This window comes from Petaurus breviceps, unplaced genomic scaffold (genome assembly GCF_028583685.1).
Source record: "Petaurus breviceps papuanus isolate PSGF00001 unplaced genomic scaffold, PetGlider_PUasm1.0 189, whole genome shotgun sequence".
Taxonomy (NCBI): Eukaryota; Metazoa; Chordata; class Mammalia; order Diprotodontia; family Petauridae; genus Petaurus; species Petaurus breviceps.
Window position 1 is genome coordinate 51,639,772 of NW_027185809.1, and position 23,491 is coordinate 51,663,262.

General features: G+C 36.6%; 1 protein-coding gene across 1 annotated transcript in view; it reads right to left on the minus strand.

The window, feature by feature from the left end:
• Nucleotides 1–23,491, minus strand: part of PTPN21 (protein tyrosine phosphatase non-receptor type 21) — a 115,717-nt gene that overhangs the window by 23,251 nt on the left and 68,975 nt on the right. Inside the window, exons 11-14 of the mRNA XM_069092382.1 lie at nt 15,485–15,545; nt 14,802–14,886; nt 8,915–10,380; nt 3,132–3,269 (exon numbers count right to left, since the gene is read on the minus strand). Coding sequence (XP_068948483.1) covers nt 3,132–3,269; nt 8,915–10,380; nt 14,802–14,886; nt 15,485–15,545 — 1,750 coding nt within the window. The remainder of the gene's footprint in view (nt 1–3,131; nt 3,270–8,914; nt 10,381–14,801; nt 14,887–15,484; nt 15,546–23,491) is intronic.

A 23,491-nucleotide genomic window follows, 5' to 3' on the forward strand; every position in this document is an offset into this window, starting at 1 on the left:
ATACAAGCTGGTCACAGGCCATAGAGAAGATGAAGAAGCAGATAAGAGAAGTGGAGGAAAAAATGGGAAGAGAAATGAGAACGATGCAAGAAAATTAGGAAATGAGAGTCAACAGCCTGACTGAGGAAAACCACACCTTTAAAAACAGACTGACTCAAATGGCAAAAGAGGCTCAAAAAGGCAGTGAGGAGAGGAATGCCTTGAAAAGACAAATTTGCCAGATGGAAAAAGAATCTCAAAAGCTCAACGAGGAGAATCATACCCTCAGATTTAGATTGCAAAGGGAAGCTAATGACATTAAGAGAAATCAAGATGATGTTAAACAGATCTAAACAAATGAAAGAACAGAAGGCAATGTGAAATATCTCATGGGAAAAACCACTGACCTAGAAAATAGATCCAGGAGAGATAATTTTAAAATTATTGGACTACCTGAAAGCCATGATCAGGGAAAGAACCTAGAAATCATCCTCCAAGAAATTCTCAAGGAAAATTGCCCTGATGTTTTAGAACCAGAAGGCAAAATAGAGGTTGAAAGAATCCACCAATCACCTCCTGAAAAAGATCCCAAAAAGAAAACTCCTAGGAATATTATAGCCAGATTCCAGAATTCCCAGATCAAGGAGAGAATATTTTGAGCAGCCAGGAAGAAACAATTTGAATATTGTGGAAACACAATCAGGATAACACAGGATCTGGCAGCTTCTATACTGAGGGATCGAAGGGCCTGGAATAGAATATTCCGGAGGGCAGAGGAGCTGGGATTAAAACCAAGAATCACCTACCCAGCAAAACTGAGTATCATCTTTCAGGGGAAAATATGGTCATTCGGTAGAAGAGAGGACTTTCAAGCATTCTTAATGAAAAAACCGGAGGTGAATAGAAAATCTGACATCCAGATACAAGAAGCAAGAGAAGCTTGAGATGGTAAACAGGGAAAAGAAATCATAAGCCACAGATCAAAGTTGAACTATTAACATTCAAACATGGAAAAATGATAATTGTAATTGATGAAACTTTTCTCAGTATGAAAACAGTTGAAGGGAAAAGAAATATATATATACATATATATATATATATATATATATATATATACATGTCTATATCAGAGGGTATCGGGCATATGAATACATGTGTGAATGTGTGTATATATGCTTACAGGTATACATAGATAGAGGGCAAAGGACCAATTTAATAGGAAGGGATGATACTTAAAAGGGGAAATTAAGAGGTGAGAGAGGAATATAATGAGAGGAGATGGAGAGAGACAGAATGGGGTAAACTATCTCATAAAGAAAAGGCAAGGAAAAGGGTTACAATGGAGGGGAAGAATAGGAAGGCAAAAGGGAATGGGTCAACCTTATTCTCACTGAATTTGGCTCAGGGAGGGAATGAAATACACACTAAATAGGGCATCTCACCCTACAGGAGAGTAGGGGGAAGGGGATGAGAGGGGGGATGATGGAAAGGAGGGCAGGTTGGGGGGGAGGGAAGTTAGAAGCACTCACTTTTGCAAAGGACGGGATCAAAGTAGAGAATAGAACAAGTGGGTGGTGGGATAGGAGGGAGGGAAATATAGTCAGTCATTTATAATTTATCTATTACGTTAATGTTTTGCATTCACTACACATGTACAATCTATATTGAACTGCTTATCTTCCCAGTAAGGGTGGGTGACAAGGGAGAAAGGGAATGAATCTAGAATTCAAAGTTTTAAAATCAAATGTTTAAAATTATATATACATATATACTATTATTAATACTATCTTACATGTAATTGGGAAAGAAGATATACAGGCACTGGGGCATAGAGATCCACCATGCCCTACTGGAAAAATCTAAGGGGGTATGGGAGAAGACATGGGAGAGAGCAGATTGGAGGAGGGGATATCCTGTGGGACTGCTATTCTGGGGTGTGGGTAGGGGAAAAACAGGGAGAAAATTTGTAACTCAAAATCTGGCAGAAATTAATTATGTAAATCAGAAATTAATAAAGCATTTGAAAAATGAAAAAAAAATGAAGAATAACTGTGAACAGCTAAGTTATTCTGAGTAGTATATATACTCAAGTGAACTACAAAGGAACTATGAAGGAAGATGCTATCCACCTCCAGAGAAAGAACTAATAAGTAGAAATATGCCTAGTATGGTGTTTTATATGTGTATGTGTGTGTGTGTGTGTGTGTGTGTATCTGTGTCAAATGGTGACCTTGTCTAATGTGGTTTGAGATGGAGTGAGGGAGACAGTTGTGAATATAAAATATGACCCCAAAATGAATTAAATTTTAAAAAGGAAAATGAAATACCAATGGAAAAATATTCTATGAAACATGATATGACACACAGACGAAGCCTTAAAGATGAGAAAATAAGTCGTTGACTAGGAAGATAAAGAATATTTCCTGCTTTAAATTGAGGATTGGGCTATAGTAATGTTGTACAAAGTTAGTTTTATGAGCAAAGAGGAAGAAAAATATTTTCCAAGAAAAGAGCAAGTTGAAGAAGATATGATTAATTCAGTCACTATAAATTAATGCTTTATTATTTGATGCTATGAAAAACAATATAGAAAAAAATGGCAAATATCTAGAACCTTTGACATATAGGCAAATTCATTTATACTAGCCTAGCTCATGACTGATATTTATTCAATAAAGTTTCACCAAAAAAGTATCTATCTTGAAAGAACTATATAATCTAAATAAAACATATAATTGAAATTTTAAAACAAGATTACAAAAAACAGCATTTAATGAAAAAATTACTGGAACAGAACTAGAAAAATTAATCATTTAAATGGCATCACTTTTGTTTCTTTTTTTTTCCATAGTCACTTATACATATCTGCTACCAGTCCTTCAAACTCTAAAAAATCAAATAAAACAGAAAGGTGCCTGGCATAGAATAAAAATAACAAACAAAATCTTTTGAGGCATTCTCACTTTTAAATGTTTCCGTTTTTATGACATTATCTCTAAGTTTGCCAAATAACAGAATTTCAAAATCCTAGATTGTTGCTATCAGATTTGTTAAAGCCATGGCATTTAATAATACTTTGTGGAGATTCTTTTTATAGTATTTTATTATCATTAAAGTAGGAGTATATAATATCAAAACTTGTCTTTACTTACCCTCTCATCATTGGTTGCCCTGGTTGACACTTCCTTTCCTTCATCAGGCAAGGGCATTCTAGATAAGGATAATCCATTTAAAGCAGCCAGTTTAAGAGGACCACATTTTTTTGCATCTGCTCGATTCTTTTTCATTCCCTATAGAAAATTTTACATATATTTAACATATATATAACATACATATAACAATAACATAACACACATATATCTATACATTTGTTCACACACAAACCTGTCCAAAGAGAAAAATGAAATTTCAATGAACTTAGTGCTAGACAGAAGAGACTAAATGTTTCTCTTCAGATATACAAACCAAAGGGAATGTTCCACTGTTTCTGTCTACATGTTTGTGCTTCATGTCTGAAGTTAGAGTCATTAGGTGGATGCCACATTCTTCCCAAGGCCAAAGACCTAACCCAGCTTCATTCCAGATATGAGATTTTGAAATGCAACTGGTTGCATTGCTATGTTGCAATGAAAGGGGAGGTGAGACAGCAGCATTCCTCCACAAGATATAATATCACCAAAATTTTAAAACTTGATAAGGATAATATAGTTATATCTCACTTAAAGGGTTTTGATTTTGGTCATATCTTATTTAAAACAAATTTGAAAGCAATTCCATGCAGAAATTTTTAAAAAATTAATATGGGGGGATAGAGTAATCACTACTTCTTTCATTTTCTTTCTCTGTACTGGAGATACTATTGGGCATCCTGCACTCTAGTCTTAAATCAACCACAGACTTGCTGTATGACCAAAATGTTATTTTGCTTTTCCATGCAATATAAATAAAAATAAAATATGACTACAAGTTAGTAGAAGGAGGGAAATAATATCTTTAAATGTGTTTGATTTCCTGGGGCGGGGGGGAGGGGAGGGAAGGTACCAGGTAGGGAGAGGGGAAGGAAATATATAATAGAAAGAATGCTATATGGAATCAGTAGACAAGAATTCTAGTACAAGCTTTGCCACAAATTTTGTCTGTGACCTTGGGAAAGACAAATAATCTTTCTATAACTGTGAAATAGCCAAATATAACAGTTCTCTAAGGTCCCTTTTTCTTATAAGCTTTGATTAATATTTTCTGTTTCTTATATCACCATAGTTATCCCAAGTATCCTTCCTCTTCCTCTCCCTCCCAGAGAGATATGCTATATGACAAAAAGTATTTTTAGAGAGGAAAATAAAATCAGTACAACTGACTGATACCCTTAAAAAGTCCAAACATGTCTGTAATATGTAACACTTGTGGACCCCCCCATCTCCCTGAAGGGATAGGTTGGGGGAATCTTCTCATGTCTCTTTATTTGAGTCTTAATTTATCTTTATAATTTTATTGCATTCACTTTTGATTTTTTGGTGTATGGTTCAGTTTTTTTTTCCATTATCATTGCTGTAGTGACTATGTATATTGTTTTCTTGGCTTTGCTTACTTCACTATGCATTAGTTCATATAGCTCTTTCCAAGTTTCTCTATATTCATGGCACACATCATTTCTTATAGTACAGCAATATTCCATTACATTCTATATCAAAATTTGTTTAGCCATTCCCCAGTTGATGGGAATTTACTTTGTTTTCAATTCTTAACAATCATGAAAAAAATGTGCTGCTATAAATATTTTGGAGTACATAGGGGCTTTCTTCTTATCAATAGCTCCCTTATGGTTGAAATCTTGCCTCTGTGTACAACCTATATGACTCCAGGCAATTTCACTTTACCCACCTGGGCCTCAATTTCTTTATCTGCAAAATGATAGAGTTGGGCCAGATGGTCTCCAAAAGCCTTTACAATTCTAGAGCTATTATCATAGAGCAATGCAGATGAAAAATGAGATGTCAGAGACAAGGGAGCTACGTGATTTAAAAGAACGAAATTTGGTGTGGGGGTTCTTAACATTTCCTGTGTAGTAGAGGGAACCTTTTGTCAGTCTTGTGAAGCCTATGGACCCTTCTCAGAATCATGTTGCATTTTTTTTTAATAATAAAAGAAAATGCCAAATTTTGGACAGAGATTAGTGAAAAGAAAGAAGATTTTTTTTCTCCATTCAATTCACATGAAATGTATCCGCAGAACCCCCTTTATGAATCCCTGGCCTATGCAGTCCAAGGTATATTAGCATGGGAATAATCCGTGAGCATTACAGGAAAGCAGAGCTAAAAGAATAAAATTTAAATTATTCATTTGGAAGATAGTGGGGTGGGGATGAGAAGCAAGGTTCAACTCACTGATACTTCAACCACAAATTTACATGAAATATGAGTTGGTATACAACTCACAAAGTTAGTACAATCTAACTTCTAAAAGAAATTCTTCAGTAGAGAACTCTGGACTAGAAGTAGCATGAGACATTGGAAACATTACTCAACTTAGGAGCCAGGAAAAGCTGGTTTAAAATTTCACCTTAGCCACTTACTGTTGTGACCTTATGCAAGTCTCAACCTAACTTCTCAGAGCCTCAACTTCCTTATAAGTAAAATGTGAAGATTAGATTCCAAAGTCCCTTCCAGCTCTAAATGAATTATCCTATAATTCATAAGAATCACTTAGGTGGCACAGTGGAGAGAACACTGGGCTTAGAGTCAGGAAGACCAGAGTTCAAATATGGCCTCAGGCGATGACTACCTGTGTGACCCTTTACCTCTGTTTCCTCGACCACAAAATGAGAATTTTAAATAAAAGCACCTACCTCACAGGGCTGCTGTGAGAATCAAATGCAATTATATTTGTAAAGTTATTTAGCACAGTGTCTGGTACATAGGTGGTACAATGTATAGAGCACCAGGCCTGGAGTCAGGAAAACTCATCTTCCCAAGTTCAAATCTAGCCTTAGCTACTTACTAGCTGTGTAACCCTGGAAAAGTCACTTAACCTTGCTTGCCTCAGTTTCCTCATCTGTAAAATGAGCTGTAAAACCACTCTAATATCCTTGCCAAGAAAATCCCAAAAGGAGTCAAAAAAAGTCTGACACAACTAAAATGACTGAATAACAGTCATATAAACATATATAAATGTTTATTCCCTTCTCTTCCCATCCTACCCCCCATCCCTTGTTAAAGTTAGGAGAGCTCTACTCTATTTTATCATTAACTAGTGGGTTAAACTTAAGCAAGTATATAACCTTTCCACAATGCAGTTTCCTTCTATATAAAATGAGAGAGATGGATTCCTGGACTCTTTATAGTACCAGCACTTTGTGGTTCCAAACTATTGTTGAAACATTACAAACTGCTTCAGATTGGAGATAAAATAGTTTTGTATCATTTAAAAATTTGAGGTTCCAAATAGAAGCTAAGTTCTAACAAAATAAGTCTAATTTCATCAACACAGAACATACTATATAAGAATTTCATTGGTTTTGTGAGAAAGTCATTATCTCTAGATGATAGCTAATAATAGCTAACATTTATATAGTGCTTACTATGTGCCAGGGACTGTGCTAAATGCTTTATTATTATTATCTCATTTGAACCTCTCAATAACCCCGGGAGGTAGGTGCTATTATTATCCCCATTTTACAGATGAGGAACCTGAGGCAAACAGAAGTTAAATGACCTGTCTGGAGTCAGTAAGTATCTCAGCAGATTTAAACTTAGGTCTTCCCAACTCCAGGCCCAATGCTCTAACAATTGCACTATAATTCATTGCCTAAATGTTATGTTTTAAAAATTGATATTTCAAAGAAAAAAGGAAAACTTCCCTTTAAGAAATTTCCCTTAAGAAACAGGCTAGTTTGGGGTGGCCAGGTAGCACAGCGAGTAAGAGCACCGGCTCCAGTGTCAGGATGACCTGGGGATCGAATCCGGGCTCAGACACTTAGCACCCACCCAGAAACACCTGGCCGTATAACCTTGAGCAAGTTATTTAACCCCGATTGCTTAAATAAAAATTAAAAAAAAAAAAAAGAAACAGGCTAGTTTGATAAAGGTCTGATATGTGACATGTATAGAAAACTGACTCAAATATATAAAAATGAGTCATTTTGCAATTAGATAAATGATACAGATAAAAGATATGTAGGCAGTTCTTAAGAAAAGAAATATAAACAATCTACAACTCTATGAAAAATGTGCCAAATCACATCAGACAATTCTCCAAAAAACAGAAATGTAAACTGTCAACTCAAAAAAATGTTTCAAATAATACATAGGCAGTTTTCAAAAGAAAAAAATAAACTATCAACAATTCTATAGGGGAAAAAATTCTCCAAATTAATATTAATGTGAGAAGTGCAAATTAAAACAACTCTAAGGTTCCAACCCTTCAGACTGGCAAAGATTCTTGGAGAGACTTTGGGAGGACAAGCACATTCATGAACTACTGGCAGAGATATAAATTGCTCCAGCCATTCCGGAAAGCATTTGGGAATATACCCCCCCCCAAAAAAAATATCACTAAACATTTATATACCTTTTAATATAGTTATGTCACCACTAGGCTTATATCCTTAAAAAGATCAAAGGAGGAAGAAAAGGAGCCATATGTACAATAATATAGCAGCACTTATTATAGTAGCAAAGAAGAGGAAACAAAGGGGTTTCCATCAACTGAGGAATGACTGAAAAATTATAGTATATGAAAATGAAGGGATATTGTTGAACTATAAGAAATGGCAAAAGGGATAGATTCAGGAAAAATCTAGAAAGACTTGATGAATTCATGCAGAGTAAAACCAGCAGAATTGGGAAAATATTTTTATAAAAATTATTGTGACATTGTAAGGGAAAACAATTTTGAAAAACTGGAGAATTCTGATTATTACCAGACTCCAGAAGACTGATAATGCTGTCAAAAAAAAATCATCAATTGGACATTTAGAAAATACACAGAAGAAAGCAGGTGTTCCATGACTTCAAGACCAATTCTCTCTCCAATGTTTAATGCTTCCTCTCCCACTCCATCAAAATACAGCTGAAGTTTTCATGTTTAAAAGAATCTGCTGAATAAATAAAACCTGACCATTTTCTAAAGCTCTACACCACCCAGTATGGGGTGCCCACATCAAAGAAGGTGCTGCTCTCTAGAAGTGAAGAAGAAATGCAGTAGGTCAAAAGAAACATGAGATGCACAAATTTAGACACATCTCCACTCCAAATGTTCATATGGACTATTTGTGCCCAGCCTGTGGTAGAGCCTTCCAAGCTCATATTGGTCTGATCAGCCACAATTGGACACACTGTACCTTGACTCCAACATTCTTGAGATGCTTTAAATTGCAGCAATTTACAAGCACTTGGTTAGAAGTGGGTCATGAGATAAACCTACTGGGCAATTTTCAGAGGTAGCCATTTCTAAAAAATACTGGTTAAGGTCATGCCATTTTCATTTTCTTCCCTATGAAACTCCATGTATAAAATATTTGATTCTGAAGGGCACTCACTAATTTATCTTCTCACTTAATCCAATTCATTCCCTTTCGTGAAGCATCAAAAGGATTTCCAGACAAAACCAATATTAGTGAGCTAAAAGTTGCACTGAAATAATAAATGGGAGGGAAAAATTTTTTTTAAACATATAAGAAATACGGAGCATCCAGGTGGCGAAGTGAGTAAGAGTGCCGGCCCCAGAGTTGGGAGACCCAGGATCGGTTCTGGCCTCAGATACTTAGCACCCACACAAAATAACTGACCGTGTAACCTTGAGCAATTTACTTAACCCCAATTGCTTTAATATATATATATATATGAAATATACAAATAGCCAAGGGAATTTTTTTTTTAAATATAGTCCTATTTGTTTATAAAAGACTACAAAGAAAGAAAAACATTCTATGGCTTACCCCTAATGGAGGAAGACCCTCAACAACATTCTTCTTTCCTGAAAGAATGTCCAACACAGGCCTCTTTTTAAGAGAATCCCTTTTCACTCTATAACGTCCTGATGTTGTGAGGTCAGACTCTGACATCGATGGAGTCAATAATCCTTCTCTTCTAGGCACCTGGGCTTCAACTATCACATGAACTGGACTGATGGCTCTGATTGGCTTCTCAGTCTCTAGGATATGTGACTTTGGCTCAAGAATATGCAAAGGGTTGGCCCCTGTGGTAACAGAACCATATGAGTAACCAAGCAAAGGCTCTTTAGAGTAACCACCTATCCCCGAGGAACACTGTGTGGTCTCATCAGGATGAGGAGACAGCATGGTGCGTGTTTTACTTTCTTCCTCAAAATCTTCTTCTTCCTCTTCTTCACTGCTATGAATCAGCATGGTAGCATCTGAAAGAGATTTCTTATGACCATATCTCATATTTTCCTGCTCTTCACTTTCTTCTTGTTTTGTCCTTTCTATGAAAACATTTGGTTGAGAGCTAGCTGCTATGACCCGGGGCACTGCCACATCAGCTGCAGATGCAGACATAGTCCTCTCTTTAAGCCTTATTCCTTCAAAACTATGGGTCAATCCAGCTATCTCGATGCTGTTCCTCTTCTGTAACTGAGCATGCCGGGCTGAAGTCAAGGGTTCACTGACCTCCTGCAGAGAATGGGCAACTGGAAGACTGTCTTCTTGGAAAGTCTGCACTGAATGGTGGACTCGCCTTGTGATGAGATCTGGATTGCTACTGCTGATGTACAGATGTCGGGATAAGTCTGGGGTGCTATTAGCAGGTCGTGGATATGGGTAAGGTGGGGGTGGTCTATAAACCTGTGTTTTCATGATGTTGGGAGCTGGATAATCCTGAGCCTGAAGCTGTACATTAGTCAACTCGGGCACACTCACAGCTCCAACAACAGGTCGCCTCTCGGCAGGGTAGGGGTAAGGAGATTGGCTATGAAAACTGTAATTTAGATTGAATGGATAATGCACTGACTGTGGAGAGGTAAACTGAGCACGTTCTCTGATTTCAGGCTGACTGTAGACCAAAGCATCAGGCCTACTATAAGCATATGAATTGCCAATATTGAGATTTCTCAGTGAGTGGCTCTGCCTATCAGCATGGCTTACTCCTCTATTAAGCTGCCTCATCACCGTTTCATAATCTGGGGTGGGGCGATAGGATGGTGGTATCAGAGCACTATGTCTATGCGATGGAACATAGTCAGGTCTCATAACGTCACTTCCAGTAATGCTTGGGTTGGAGGACATTGGTGAGGGTTGCAAGAAGGGCTGTGGGTTATTTAACGAATTCGTGCTGTGGGCACTATAGACACTCCCATTGCGGATTCTTCCATTATAGTCAAGAGCTCTGTCTAGACTTGTCTGAGAATGGCAATAATATCCATTCTGGTTGTTCACAAAGAGGTTATCTGAAAAGAAAATATTTAAAATTTATTTCAAGCTACATACTTAAAATGCATCAATGTTAAGACTTGATGTTGAGATTCAAGAATCAAAAACACTGCCACAAACTATAACCATTTCCTTATCCCCAAAAAGCCAAACAACTAAAAATATATAATTTTTACAAATGTTACAAACTTGCTGCTAAAACAATAGGGCAACCACTTCAGAAACCATCTTCCTTTTCTGAAATTTATAAATTTGTGTCTGACTTATTAATTAGTAGACATTTAGCATTTGGCAAGGGGCTCAATGGGAATGTATTTTACTCACAAAAGGACTAGTTTGAAGAGCATTCTTTCAGGATTTGAGTGATCCACAAAGAACAAAGTAAAAATCTAATGATTTGTGGATTTTATTAATAGAGAAACTGTGCTGTTCTTAAGAACAGCAGCAATGAATTAGAATAACTAAGGGTCTTCAGTGCTTGTTTTTCCTTGTTATTTCATCTATTCATTATTATACCCCTATGTATCTATAGGATATGAATGAAATCTTTCTTATACAGGCAGGATGTAGAAAATTGTTCAAAATCTATGAGGCAATATAGTAGAACTTAAAGAGTGCTCAACTGAGTCAGAGAACCTGGGTTTGAGTTCTTGCTATGGTCAAATTCCTAACTACCAAAAGAAACACTGAGAAAAAGTAGGCAGAGCCAATTGTTCTGGGACTAAATATACCCAATCCTCATTACTTCAGACTAAATGGAAGAATATATCATCTGAACTAAACAATAAAATGATAAAATATTCTTAAAGAAGAACAGACTTAAGACTTTTTGAGCATGTACAGTAAGAAGGCTAACCAAGTATATGTAAGCCCAGTGGAGGTCATGCTTTGGAAAAAATATTTGAGATGATTCATAATTAGCATCTAAAAGTAGCAGCCTCCTTGTTGTCAGCCTCTTCTTATACTTTAGCTACACTGTCTGCTTGCAAAATGAGACTTTTAAAGTTCTTGAAAACAGCTCATGCCCTTAAAAATTCTCCCTAAAGTTCAACTGAAGTCCAAATTAACAAGAATTGATTATTCAATCTAAGCCATTTCAAACTCAACTACAAGGCAAGTAGGTAGAATGGTAAATAGAGTGCTGATCCTGGAATCAGGAAGACCTGAGTTTAAAACTGACCTCAGATACTCACTAGCTAAGTGACCCTGGGTAAGTTACTTAACCTGAATTTCCTCATCTGTAAAATAAGGATAATAATAGCACCTACCTCCCAGGGTCGTTATGAGGATCAAATGAAATAATAACTGTAAAGTGTTTAATACAGTGCCTGGCACTATGTAACTGGTGATTGTGGTGGTGGTGGTGGGAGGAGGAGGAGGAGGAATAGCAGTGGTAGAAGTAGGTAGTAGTAGTAATAGTAGTGGTAGCAGTAGTAGTAGCAGTAGTAGTAGTAGTAGAAGTAGTAGTAGTAATTGTTCTGAGTCAATCAAGAGTCAGTTGTGCTCCTCTAAAACAAAAATACATATGAAAGAATGTTTGGCAAAAGCATGTCTATAAGAGCAGAGAAAATAAGTGATTTATGAATTAGATAGCTAGACAGACAAAGAGGTGAACAAATAGACAGACAGATACGTAGGTAGATAGATAAAAAACATGTGTTGCATAAAAGAAAGATACCAGAAAAGATGTATAGGAAGGACAGCAATCACGTAAGATTCACAAACATTGCCACATGTCTAACAAGCATTCAATAAGTCAAAGTAATAAATTCTCATGATGTGAATTTGGTAGATAATATCTACATGTATAGGAAATTTTTAAAAATCAGAATGTTCCTATGTACAATAAATCACTTTTCAAGTGATAATATATACAATTTACATGTAGATGTTATCATATTTTTGCTGCTTTTCACCTCTTTGCAAATTTCAATAACTGTTAAGTACGAGAAGATTGTACCTTTGTATTTGATTCAAGAAGTATTTTTCAGAGATAGTTCACAAAAGACCATAGGTAATATTTTCTCACCCAGAGTTTGCACACTTTAGTTATTTATTTATTTTGCTTTTTTTGGAGTGGGGAAAGCAGGGCAATTGTGGTGAATTGACTTGCCCAAGGTTACATGGCTAGTTAGTGTTAAGTGTCTGAGGCCACATTTGAACTCAGGTTCTTGTGACTCCAGGGTCATTGCTCTATTCACTGCGCCAGCTAGCTGCCCCATTCATACACTTTAATTCTAAAACTGGGCTGGTTTTTTGGGTATTTTTTGCTTTTTGGAGGGCAACTGGGGTTAAGTGACTTGCCCAAGGTCACATAGCTAGTAAGTGTTAAGTGTCTGAGGTCACATTTGAACTCAGGTCCTCCTGACTCCAGGGCCAGTGCTCTATTCACTGGGCCACCTAGCTGCCCCTAATTGGGCTGGTTTTTAAGTGATGAGTATAAGGAGTTGATTTCATCAAAAGAGAATTGGAAGAAAATTGACAGGCATGCTCTCAATATAATCAACAGGTCAAAATCCAAAAACCCTCCATGATCAATACTTTCATGAATACAGCCAATATGCTGACCAAAAAGCATTTTAAAAAGTAGCTAAATCATATCAATTTGTTTCTTTAAGAACGGAGAGGTTTATGATAATAAATCAAGACCAGTTCGATGCTGTCAAAAATTACATACGGGTTATCCTTAAGGAACTTCAATGTGATTATCAATGCATATTATTTAAGGAAATGGTATCATACCTGTAAAGACATAATACAGGCTATAAAAGTTTAGCCCCTACCAAGTCAAGCCATAACTTAGTGGCTATAATTACACATCAGAAGTGTTTACTCCTTCATAGACTGACAAATGACAAATCCCCATCCTAACTACATAGATCTCAAAATATCTCTGAGATGACAAACTATGAATTGTACTGGAACCAAAGCATTATCACAGACTGAAGCTTTGCCCATAATCTGCCAGACATAACATTGATCCATTAAAAACTTAAAGTATGATGTTTTGTTTTGTTTTAAATAGATATTGCTTTACAAAATACTCAGTCTCTATGCTGTATTAAATGAAAAATTTTCAAAATACAGAAACTTAGTGGGAGAAATTAAAAGCATGTGAGAAACCACCTAACGCAGAGTTGAAGGACTTGAGAGACAGTATTTGCTATATGGGAGGGTTGCTTTTTTTTTCATTGGTACAGGGGAAATTTAAGAGGGAAAAGACTAGTAGTAGTGATACTCAAGAGGAGATAAGAAAAAAGAGGATCATTGCAGATTCTTTTTCAATGCACAGGAGAAAATAGAAGGTTGAGAAGGAGAGCCGGTCAGCTCTGAAACACAATTAATTTATTATATTCTTTTTTACAAAAATGCAAATTGAATAGCTGAATTAATAGGTTGTTAATCCTTTTTTGTCCCATGTATTCAGAATGTTCAAGTTTTTTATGTTTGTCAAGTTCAGAATAACATAAAAAAATCACATAGGAATAAGAGATGAGTGACGTATCATTTTCATCATTCTGTCTACTAGTTGTAATGAGGATGCATTGGTAAGCAATTACCCACCTACGCAGTTATCTACAGAACATTAAATATAAAAGAATAAGATCAAGACAGTGACTTGTATTAGGGCCCTTTCCATCTAAACACCTTTGAAGAAGATGAAAGGAATGAATTTTCTATAATAATAATAATAATAAGATGAGGATAATAATGACAACTGATATTTACCTCAGACTTTACAGTTAGAGAATATTTTCATGTGCAATATCACATTTGATTCTTACATCAATACTGTGATATAGGAAATACAAATACCACCATTCCTAGTGACAAAGCTGTTAAATGTTGGGGCCCAAACTCGAATGCAGGTCTGGCTTAAGTTCTCTTTTCCATAAAACTAAATTTCCTATTTATGGTATGTAATTCATTTCATTTACAGGTGAGTGAGCTGGAATGGATAACCTCTAAGGCCAATGATTCTTAAAATCATAGCATTTTAGGGCTGGGAGAGGACTTAGAGGTCATTTTGTTCCACTCTGTCTTCCCCTTCATTTTCCAAAGGAGGAATCTAAGGCCCATAAAGTTTCATAAAGGTGGTGAGCAGCAAGGTAAACAAAAGACTGACTCCATATCCTACACTCTACCTCACCATGATGCCACAATAATTATTATGACTGAGTTCTTTATATTGTGCTAAAAAGGGGGGGCAGGGTATATTTCAGCATATATTTCATTCTGTACTGTGTTCCTATGAGTTTCCGACAAATAAACTGCATATGATTTGGGCAAGATAGGGAGAAGAGAACTCTTGAGTATAATTCTTTTAGTTCTCCAATTTGGAGATAGTGGCCAATAAGAGCCCTGACTGGTAGTTATCTAAATCTTCTGATTTTTTGTGATTATTAAATGAGGCCTCTTGGAAATAATGAAGACTTACCTTGGGAAGAAGTATATGGTTCTGTATAATGTCCATTGTAATGTAACTGAGGTGGTGGAGGCATCACATAGGACTGTGGTTTAGGCTAAGAAATGAAATTTTATAAAACAAAACAAAATATTAAATCCTCCATGTTTTACTAAGTGTTGTTGTAACCGACTGAAGTTTCTACTCAGGAACTATATCTTTCCCTATGCTTTTCCACTTAGAAATATTAAAGGAGCTGTTTATTTGTTTTTAAGCACTCAAAAAATAGCATGAGGCAGCACTTTTCATAAATCAACACTGAATCTTTTACTGTCAATTATATTCCCCAAATTAACTTCTAGTCAAAAATGAGGATGTCGTATAACATGATAAAATAACCTATATTTGATTAAGTTTGGGATTATATGATTGGTCCAGAGGAGTCTTTTTTTTTTCATTCATGGTTGTTCAAACACAAATTAGCTGTTACATAACCCTCAATCACATATTTTCTAGAAAGCTCTAGTTCCTTCTTAGCAAAACCTCTAGTATTTAAAAATCTATTCATTAACAATAACTAATGAGTCAAAAGAATAATATTTGACAAACAGTAATAAATGAAACATATTCATTCCACTGAGGAAGCAGACTTTTAAAACCTGACTACAGTAAAAAGATTTTAAAAAATCAAACTTAAGATAATGTCATCTCCTTACCAGAGACATCCTTGATGAAGACCTCCTCCTAACAGGATTTACTGTAAGTGTCTGAGTTTGCCTAGAATTAAAAAAAAACACATATATTTAGAAGAGTCATACAAGATTCTACAAGACTAAGCCAAAATAGACATTTCAAAAAGCACATAATCTGCTGCTCCTGGTAGGGACAAAGTGGGAGAAGAATATAACATTTCCTCTTCTATTCAATCAATCAACATTTACTAAGTACCTACTATGTGCCAAGCACTGTGCAAATCACTGGGGATAAAAAAAAGAGGCAAAAGACAGTCCCTGCCCTCAAGGAGCTGTCCAGCAAAGTTTGTACTTGTACCCCTCCTGCTCTCGAAGCCAAAGCATCTGCATGGGACAACACTAGTTCCTTTTAAGTTACTGGCATTCTGACCATTCCCACAAAGGAATGCCAGAACAAAAAATGGAGTGGTAGGAAAATGTGTCACTTCCACTATACCTTCCTGAGTCAGATACTAACTTCTTGAAGAAAAAGAAGTGGTCTCTGAACATAAAAATTCTTATGCTCACTGACAACTAATAAAAGATAAGTTTATTATATTACATAACTTTAGTCAAAGTGAAGAGGAAGGGAACATGCTTTCAAGGTACCCCCCTCACAATGATGAAATTCAATACAAAGTGCATTTATGACTTCTACACATAGTTGGGGGTTGGGGGAGACACTTCTCTTTTGTTGCTGTTGTTATTTGTTTGGTGTAGCTCCCCCAGTGGAACAGAAAGATGAGAAAGGATAGAAAGAGAAAAGGAGGAAGAAAAATTCCTAAGAGGCTTTCATAGCTGGAGAATCTGGGGAGTCTAGATATAGAAGATATAAGAAGACAAGATTTTTTAAAAATCAGGTCACAGGGTTGTTTCATCTCAACTCAAAAACTTTGTTATGTTTTGTTTGGATGCTTTGCCTTCCAATAATTTGGTTGTTATAACTCTAAGCTCTTTATATGAGGCAATTTCTGTCAGATAGCAGAGATAATTTGTCATGAGTATGATGATTTCTTTGGAAAAAATTCAATGTGAATTCAATGTGACCAAATAGCTGAACTTTTTGAGCAGAGAAGTGAGGAAGAGGCTTAAAGCAAGTGAGGAAAGCTGCTCTCTTAAGATAAGGGAGGAAAAACAATCATGGGATTTTTACCTCAAATTTGCAAACATGTAGAAATAATTCAGGCTTTTTTCCTTTCTCTTTTTGTTTTTTATGAGGAAAAAATAAAGAATCTGGGAACTTATACATGGATGATAAATCTCTTTATAATTTTCTCTAGAATTAATTTGGAAGTAGTAGTAGTTCCTTGTGAACAGGGATTGTTTCCTTCTTTGAATCTAATGAACATATAATAAATACTTGCTGACTGACCGTAGCATTCAAGTCTCTCTTTTGACAGGTCCAGGAAGAACAGAAATAGCTAATAAATGAAGGAAGATGACTTACTAAAAGGACTTTCAAAGACAATCTGACCAGATTACAGAGATACATGAGCATGCCCCAGGAGGGTTTTAAGTTAAGAGATTCAGAATAGATTGTGAGAAGCATGAAGCATGAATGGAGATAGAGAACTAGGTTAAAACTAAGAGTAACTAAGATTAGTAACAAATGTAGGTACCTACTTAATTATATGTAGACACTTGTGTTGCTTTAAATGTAATATTAACTATATGATTTTATATATTTAAAGTGAATAGTAATACTAGTAAAAGCCATTCTTAGTTATTTTAAAAACAACATTTTTCTCAAAAAGCGTAATTTTAATGACAACTCAAGATTTAACTAGCACTTTTTGAATGCTAGTTGACAATGACCCTTCCTTGAATGATACCGTGTTTCCCCGATAATAAGACACTGTCTTATTATTTTTTTTTTTGGACAGAAAAACACCAGAGGGCTTATTTTCAGGGGAGGGCTTATTTTAATGAACATTGACAGCAATTTTAATAAACAGGTAAATGTGAACAAAAAAATGTACCTTTATTCAATAATGAATTCAATAAAGAACAGGATGACGTGCTCACTGCTGCAGCTCTGATTGGATGCAGCTCGGAACGCGGCGTGCGTTTCACGGGGGGGAGGGAACGGTGCATACAGAGGGTACCGTAATGTAGCGTGTAGTGCAGGGGATCACCTTCACTACAGTAGCAATCTCAATAGGGCTTATTTTCAGGAGAGGGCTTATTTTAGAGGAATCTTGCACAGTAAGGGGAGGGCTTATTTTCGGAGTAGGTCTTATTATCGGGGAAACACGGTAGAACATAGAAAAAAAATCACAAATTAAGGGAAAACATGCTAATTTTTCTTCTCAAAATCAAACATGCTTTTGAAAAGTGCGGCTGTTGAATTACATGACCATTCACTTGGTGGGTGAATGCTTGCTTCTTGCAAGCAAAGAAGCTAGAAGAAAATAACCAACCTTTTAACTGTTAGTGGGGTAACCCCCAACTTAAAATATGACAGGAAAATAAGGACAGAACTAGTCACCCCTATTATAGGAGCCTGCTAGTTGGTCTCCCTGCCTCAAATCTCTTCCCACTCTAGTCTATCCTCTATCCATCTACAAAAATGATCTTCCTAAAGCATAGGTAAGATTATAGCCACCCTCCATTCAATCATCTCCAGTAGCTCCCTAGTGCCTCCAGAATCAAATTTAAATGTTCTTTTGCATTTAAAGTCCTTAGACAGGACCCGACACATAGTTGCTTAATACATACTTCTTGACAAGTTGACTTGACCTGTCCAGAAGAGATCAATCTTTTAGTCTGTTTAATATCAATTTAAGAATAAGCTTTTGCTTCTTTATTCTTACAATCTCAAATATCAAAAGATTAGAACATGTATAATTTTACTGGAAAATCTAACTACAACAGCTAGTTTCTATACAAGGTTAGATATTTTTAAGATTAAAAAAGTTATTAGACTTGTGATTTCCACAATATAGGGAACTCTTTGCTGAGGAAACTCCCTCTTATTGATGTGGATTGACACCTCAGAAACTTATGGTCTCATAGGTAATCAAACAGTATGATCCTTAAATATAACTTTTTCTCATAATTTAATGCTGTCATCAGAAATCAAACCAGACAAGGTCAAGTCCTATAGTCAGATCTTATAGTCAAATCCTACCATTTAGCCTATTTTGAACAGCACATCTGAAATAACAGAAAAGCAACGCTTATTAAGAACTTAAATATAGTAAATGACTGTAATCTGGGTTATTAGTTCAGGGCAGTGGGGTTGAATATCTCAAAGTCTGACAGCATTCTTTAATAATCTCTCTTCGAGTTTATTTTAGAAGACTAGGCAATCCAATCCAACAAGAATTTATTTCTTGGATTGTTGGGCCCTGTCATTCAAAGCATTCCACAACTGACCTCCAACCTACCTTTCTAACTTCTCTCATACTATTCTCTCTAAATATGTTACATACTTTAGCCAAACTGAGCTATTCTCTGTCCCTATTTTTATTTTGTCTCTTCCTATACCTGTGGCCTTTGCTCACAGCATTCGCTATGCCCGGAATGGATTCTCCTCACCACCATGCATTGAACTGCTCCTTCTCTTCAGGACCTAACTCAGATGCCACCTTCTACATGGAGCCTTCTTTGTCACTATGACACCACCACCCCCAGCTTCACTGTTGGGTGAGAGTAATCTCTCTAAGTTTCTCATAGTTCTTTGCCTAGAATTATTTTTTTACTTCTTTCACTGTCCCTTGTATCAATTGTTTCTATGCTCCCTTTCCCCTCAACAAACAGTGCACTTCTGATACTCTTAGCACCTAATATGGTCCCTTGCTTTCAGGAGGCATTTAATTAAATTTCATTTATTTTTAATTTTAATTTAATTATTAAAAAACATCCATTAAAGTTGGTCTTATAGGACAATATCTTTAGGTGCAAATGGTTGTGACAAATACGAAAATGCTCTGTAAACTCGGATTACTACACCCAATGAAGAAATTATCATCATCATCATTAATATTATGAGGACATGTTAAGGTTACCAAGTATAAATGGAATTTTTTTTCCAGGTTCACTGGTTTCTCCAATTATTTACCTAGTTTTTAAGGAGTAAGCTAGAATTTTGACCTACATTCACTATTTTAACCCACAAAAGTTGGCCTGGGACAATACACAGAGCCTTTAATTTTTTTTTTCCATTTCCTAACTGGACACTAACATTTAAAGCTATGATCACAGAATCATAGCTAGAGCCAGAAGAACTCAGAAGTGACCTAGTCCAAGTCCTTCATCCCATAGATAAGCAAAACTGAGGCCCAGGAAGATACTTAGGATGATAAAATTAGAGAAAGAAAGTAATCAGGAGACATGGAGTCCAACCTTCTCATTTTACAGATGAGGAAACTATGTCCCAAAGAGTTTTAAGTAATTTGCCCAACATGACATGTATAATAAATGACAGCGACAGGGCTTGAATCCAAATGCTCTGAACCAAACTGAAGGCACTGACTTCTGTTGTTTGAAAATATTCCTCCTCTGTAATTTAGGCTAGTCTTTGCCAAAATTGTGTTCTATGTCCCTCAGTGGTTCAATAAGAGGTTTACTTCCGACCCAGAAACTGAGGTTGCCAGAGACTTGTGGGAGAGGGGGAAAGGTAGAGAGTGTCAAAAAAGTCTCTGCCAACAAACTCCCACAGTACATCAGTGTTGCTGCTGTAGTCCAACCTGGGACGGAAGTGAAACTCTGGGTATGCTAAATGCAAAATTCATAGACACAGAACTCGAGTATCAAGCACTCACACAATGTCTATTTTGGCACCTCAATTCCATAGCACCCTGTATGAAGACTTACTACACCCACCCCTAAATGCCATTTCTATGTAATTTTTTTTTAAAGATACTTTTACCTGACCAAAAAAAACCCCCAAAACTTGAAGAAACCTCTCCAATCATTTCTAATAATCTAAGCACTTTCTCCTTCACATCATTATACTTAGAATTTACTTTGGGATCTGACATTCTAAATTTGGTATAGAGGCAAACAATTTAAGAGGTAGTAAAGTTTTGAGAATTTTATAAGGAATTTACTGAGACTATGGAAAATCACTGATTTGAAAAGCATAGAGTTCTTGAAGGGAACTAGTGATACTGAATGCATCAGAAAAGAACAAACAGGAAATGATTAGAGACTCTGGATCTCAGAGCACAAGATAAAAATGCAAAGTATTTCTCACTGAACTTTACATTTTGTTTAGAGGTTGCTTTTCTGAGTGTGTTTTTTAGAACCTGTAATTTCACTGATATTCCCAGGGAGGAAGAAACATCCTTTACAAATGCAGGGTGGTAGGGGTGGCCAGGTAGCACAGCGAGTAAGAGCACCGGCTCCAGTGTTGAGAAGACCTGGAGATTGAATCCCGGGCTCAGACACTTAGCACCCACCCAGAAACACCTGGCCGTGTAACCTTGAGCAAGTTACTTAACCCCAATTGCTTAGGGGCAGCCAGGTGGCTCAGCGAGTAACCCCGATTGCTTTAAAAAATAATAATAATAATAAAAAAACAAATGCAGGGTGGTACTTCCTTCAGCAATTTAAGGTTTTAGAGATTTGCCTGGAGCACAAAGAGGTTAAATAACTTTCCCAGGTTCACCCAGCCAGGAAGTATTAGAGGTTAAACCAAATGTTAGGTAAGCCTAACCCAGAAGCCAGCTCTCTATCCCTCCATGCTTCTCACCAAACTCATATGCATTCTGAGTTCTGCTGCATTAAAAGGTACCCTTTCAAGATACTCAAAGAATGAGGTAAGAAGATTTTTAATTTCATTTGACCTTTCTGAGTATACTAGAAGTCATAAATGTGGAAGGGGAAAAAAGTCCAATGGGAGAGGGGGGCGGGATTCATTGTTTCTAAATGAAGAAAAAAAAAACAATAATACCAGAGAAAACTTAAAACAGATAAAAAATAGTCCAGAAAATTACATCACAGATAACATCTCCCCATTCTTCATCACATTCCAGAGTAATTCCTTAATATCCATTACCTCATTTGATTTTTATAACAACCTAAGGGAGGACATTCATCAGTCTCATTTCATATATTTTTAAAAATGAGATCCAAAAGTTTAAATCATTAATCTAATTCTGATGAAGTTAAAGAACAGTATAATTGGTTGCTAAAAGGTCTCTTTCTTGCTAAATTTACATAAACAAAAAGTACAAAGTCATAATGCGATTTCACCATTAAAATCCTATAAGCCATTTGGTCATCTGTTGAACCATTAGAAAAGAGTTCTGATTCTCTATGGTAAGAAAAAACTTTCTATGCAGCTCCTTTGTGTGAAGTAAATTGATTTATCAAGCTAAAAGGTTGCCCAATAACACAATTAACTGAAATGACATCCAAATTTGGACTCAGAAAATCTAGTACAGTTCTTTAACCTCCACAAATTCATTTTATATATTATGTTCACCCATTTGCAACTACCTATCTGTAAGGGTCAGGAGCAGCACTTGGACCTATCTTTTCCTGATACAGGCTACACCCACACAGGGGAACTCTCTCTACCCAAGCAGGTCAGTACCTTCCCTTCCATTTACAAGTCTTCAAGGGCTGCCTAGAGCACAAAGAGCTGAAATGACTTGCCCAGGGTCACAGGGCATGTGTCAGAAGCAAAACTTGACCTCGGTTCTTTCCCCGGTCTGCAGGGAGGGTGTCTCAGTATTGTTATGACACAATATTGAATGAGTTCAATATAACAACTAGTTGGGCTCTTCAAAAGAAACAGTACATATAAATTCAAATTTTTTCAGGCTTTATGATTTTCCCCCCATCCCACCCTGAAAAAATGTCCAAAACAAAGAACCAGATCACCAGAAAATCAAGCCCAAGAAAATAAACCACAAATAATTATGTGATGCTACTTTATAGAAATAGTGTGATTTACAGTTTGGAAACCTGTCCACTAAATGTAATTATTCTACTTAAAATGGAATATTTTCTCTTCTATGGTTGTAATAGTACATAAATGTGCATTTATTTATATTCAGCATAAAAAAGATGTACTGCAGGGAAGGGTAGGTGGCACAGTGAATAGAGCATCAGCCCTGGAGTCAGGAGGACCTGAGTTCAAATCCAGCCTCCGACACTTAACACTTACTAGCCGTGTGACCTTGGGCAAGTCACTTAACCCCAATTGCCCCGTTTCCCCCCTCCAAAAATAAATAAAGTTTAACTCATAAACTAATATTGATGCATCGTTTCAGTGGATATAGCACTAGGCCTGGAGTCAGGAAGACCTGAGTTCAAATATGACCTCAGATACTCACTAGCTGCATGACCCTGGGCATGTCATTTAACTTCTGTTTGCCTTAATTCACTGAAGAAGGACATGGAAAACAACTCTAGTATTTTTGTCAAGAAAGCTCCATGGATAGTACTGGCATGCTATGGTCCACAGGGTCACACAGAGTAAGACAGGACTAAACAGCAACAACAAAATAAGAATGCTGGGCTGTGATAGTAATGGCAATTAAAGATTCCCCTGTATTGGCTTGGTTTTCAAATTGATTGTATTAAAACCCAGAGTTTGTTAATCCCACCTGTGGGATGGGCTTGTTGATGTGAAAAGAAAGTCCTGAAGTGGGAGGAGCTGGTGATGTAGATTTGGAGAGACAGGAGAGAGGCGGAAGATTTTTTTGGAAGCAGCACCTCGTGGAGAGAGAGAGACTAAGAGAATTGCTGGTGGCCGCTTTGAATTGCCCTGGACTTTTGAGACCTGCCCCCTGAGCTGCCAAGGACTGAGGAGACATGGCTGTTTTGCTGGTACTTTGTCTGTCTGTTTTGATGTTATTTTGCCAGATTTGTCCACTGGTGAAAGACTGTCCTTTTGTTGAAGAAGTCCTGGAACCTGGCTGTCCGCTAAGAAGGCCTGCGACTGTCCTGCAGACAGAGAGTGAATACTGTCCACTGGTGAGGGACAGTACTGTTGTTGCAGGGGTCTGGAGACTGTCCTGCAGACAGAGTGAATAC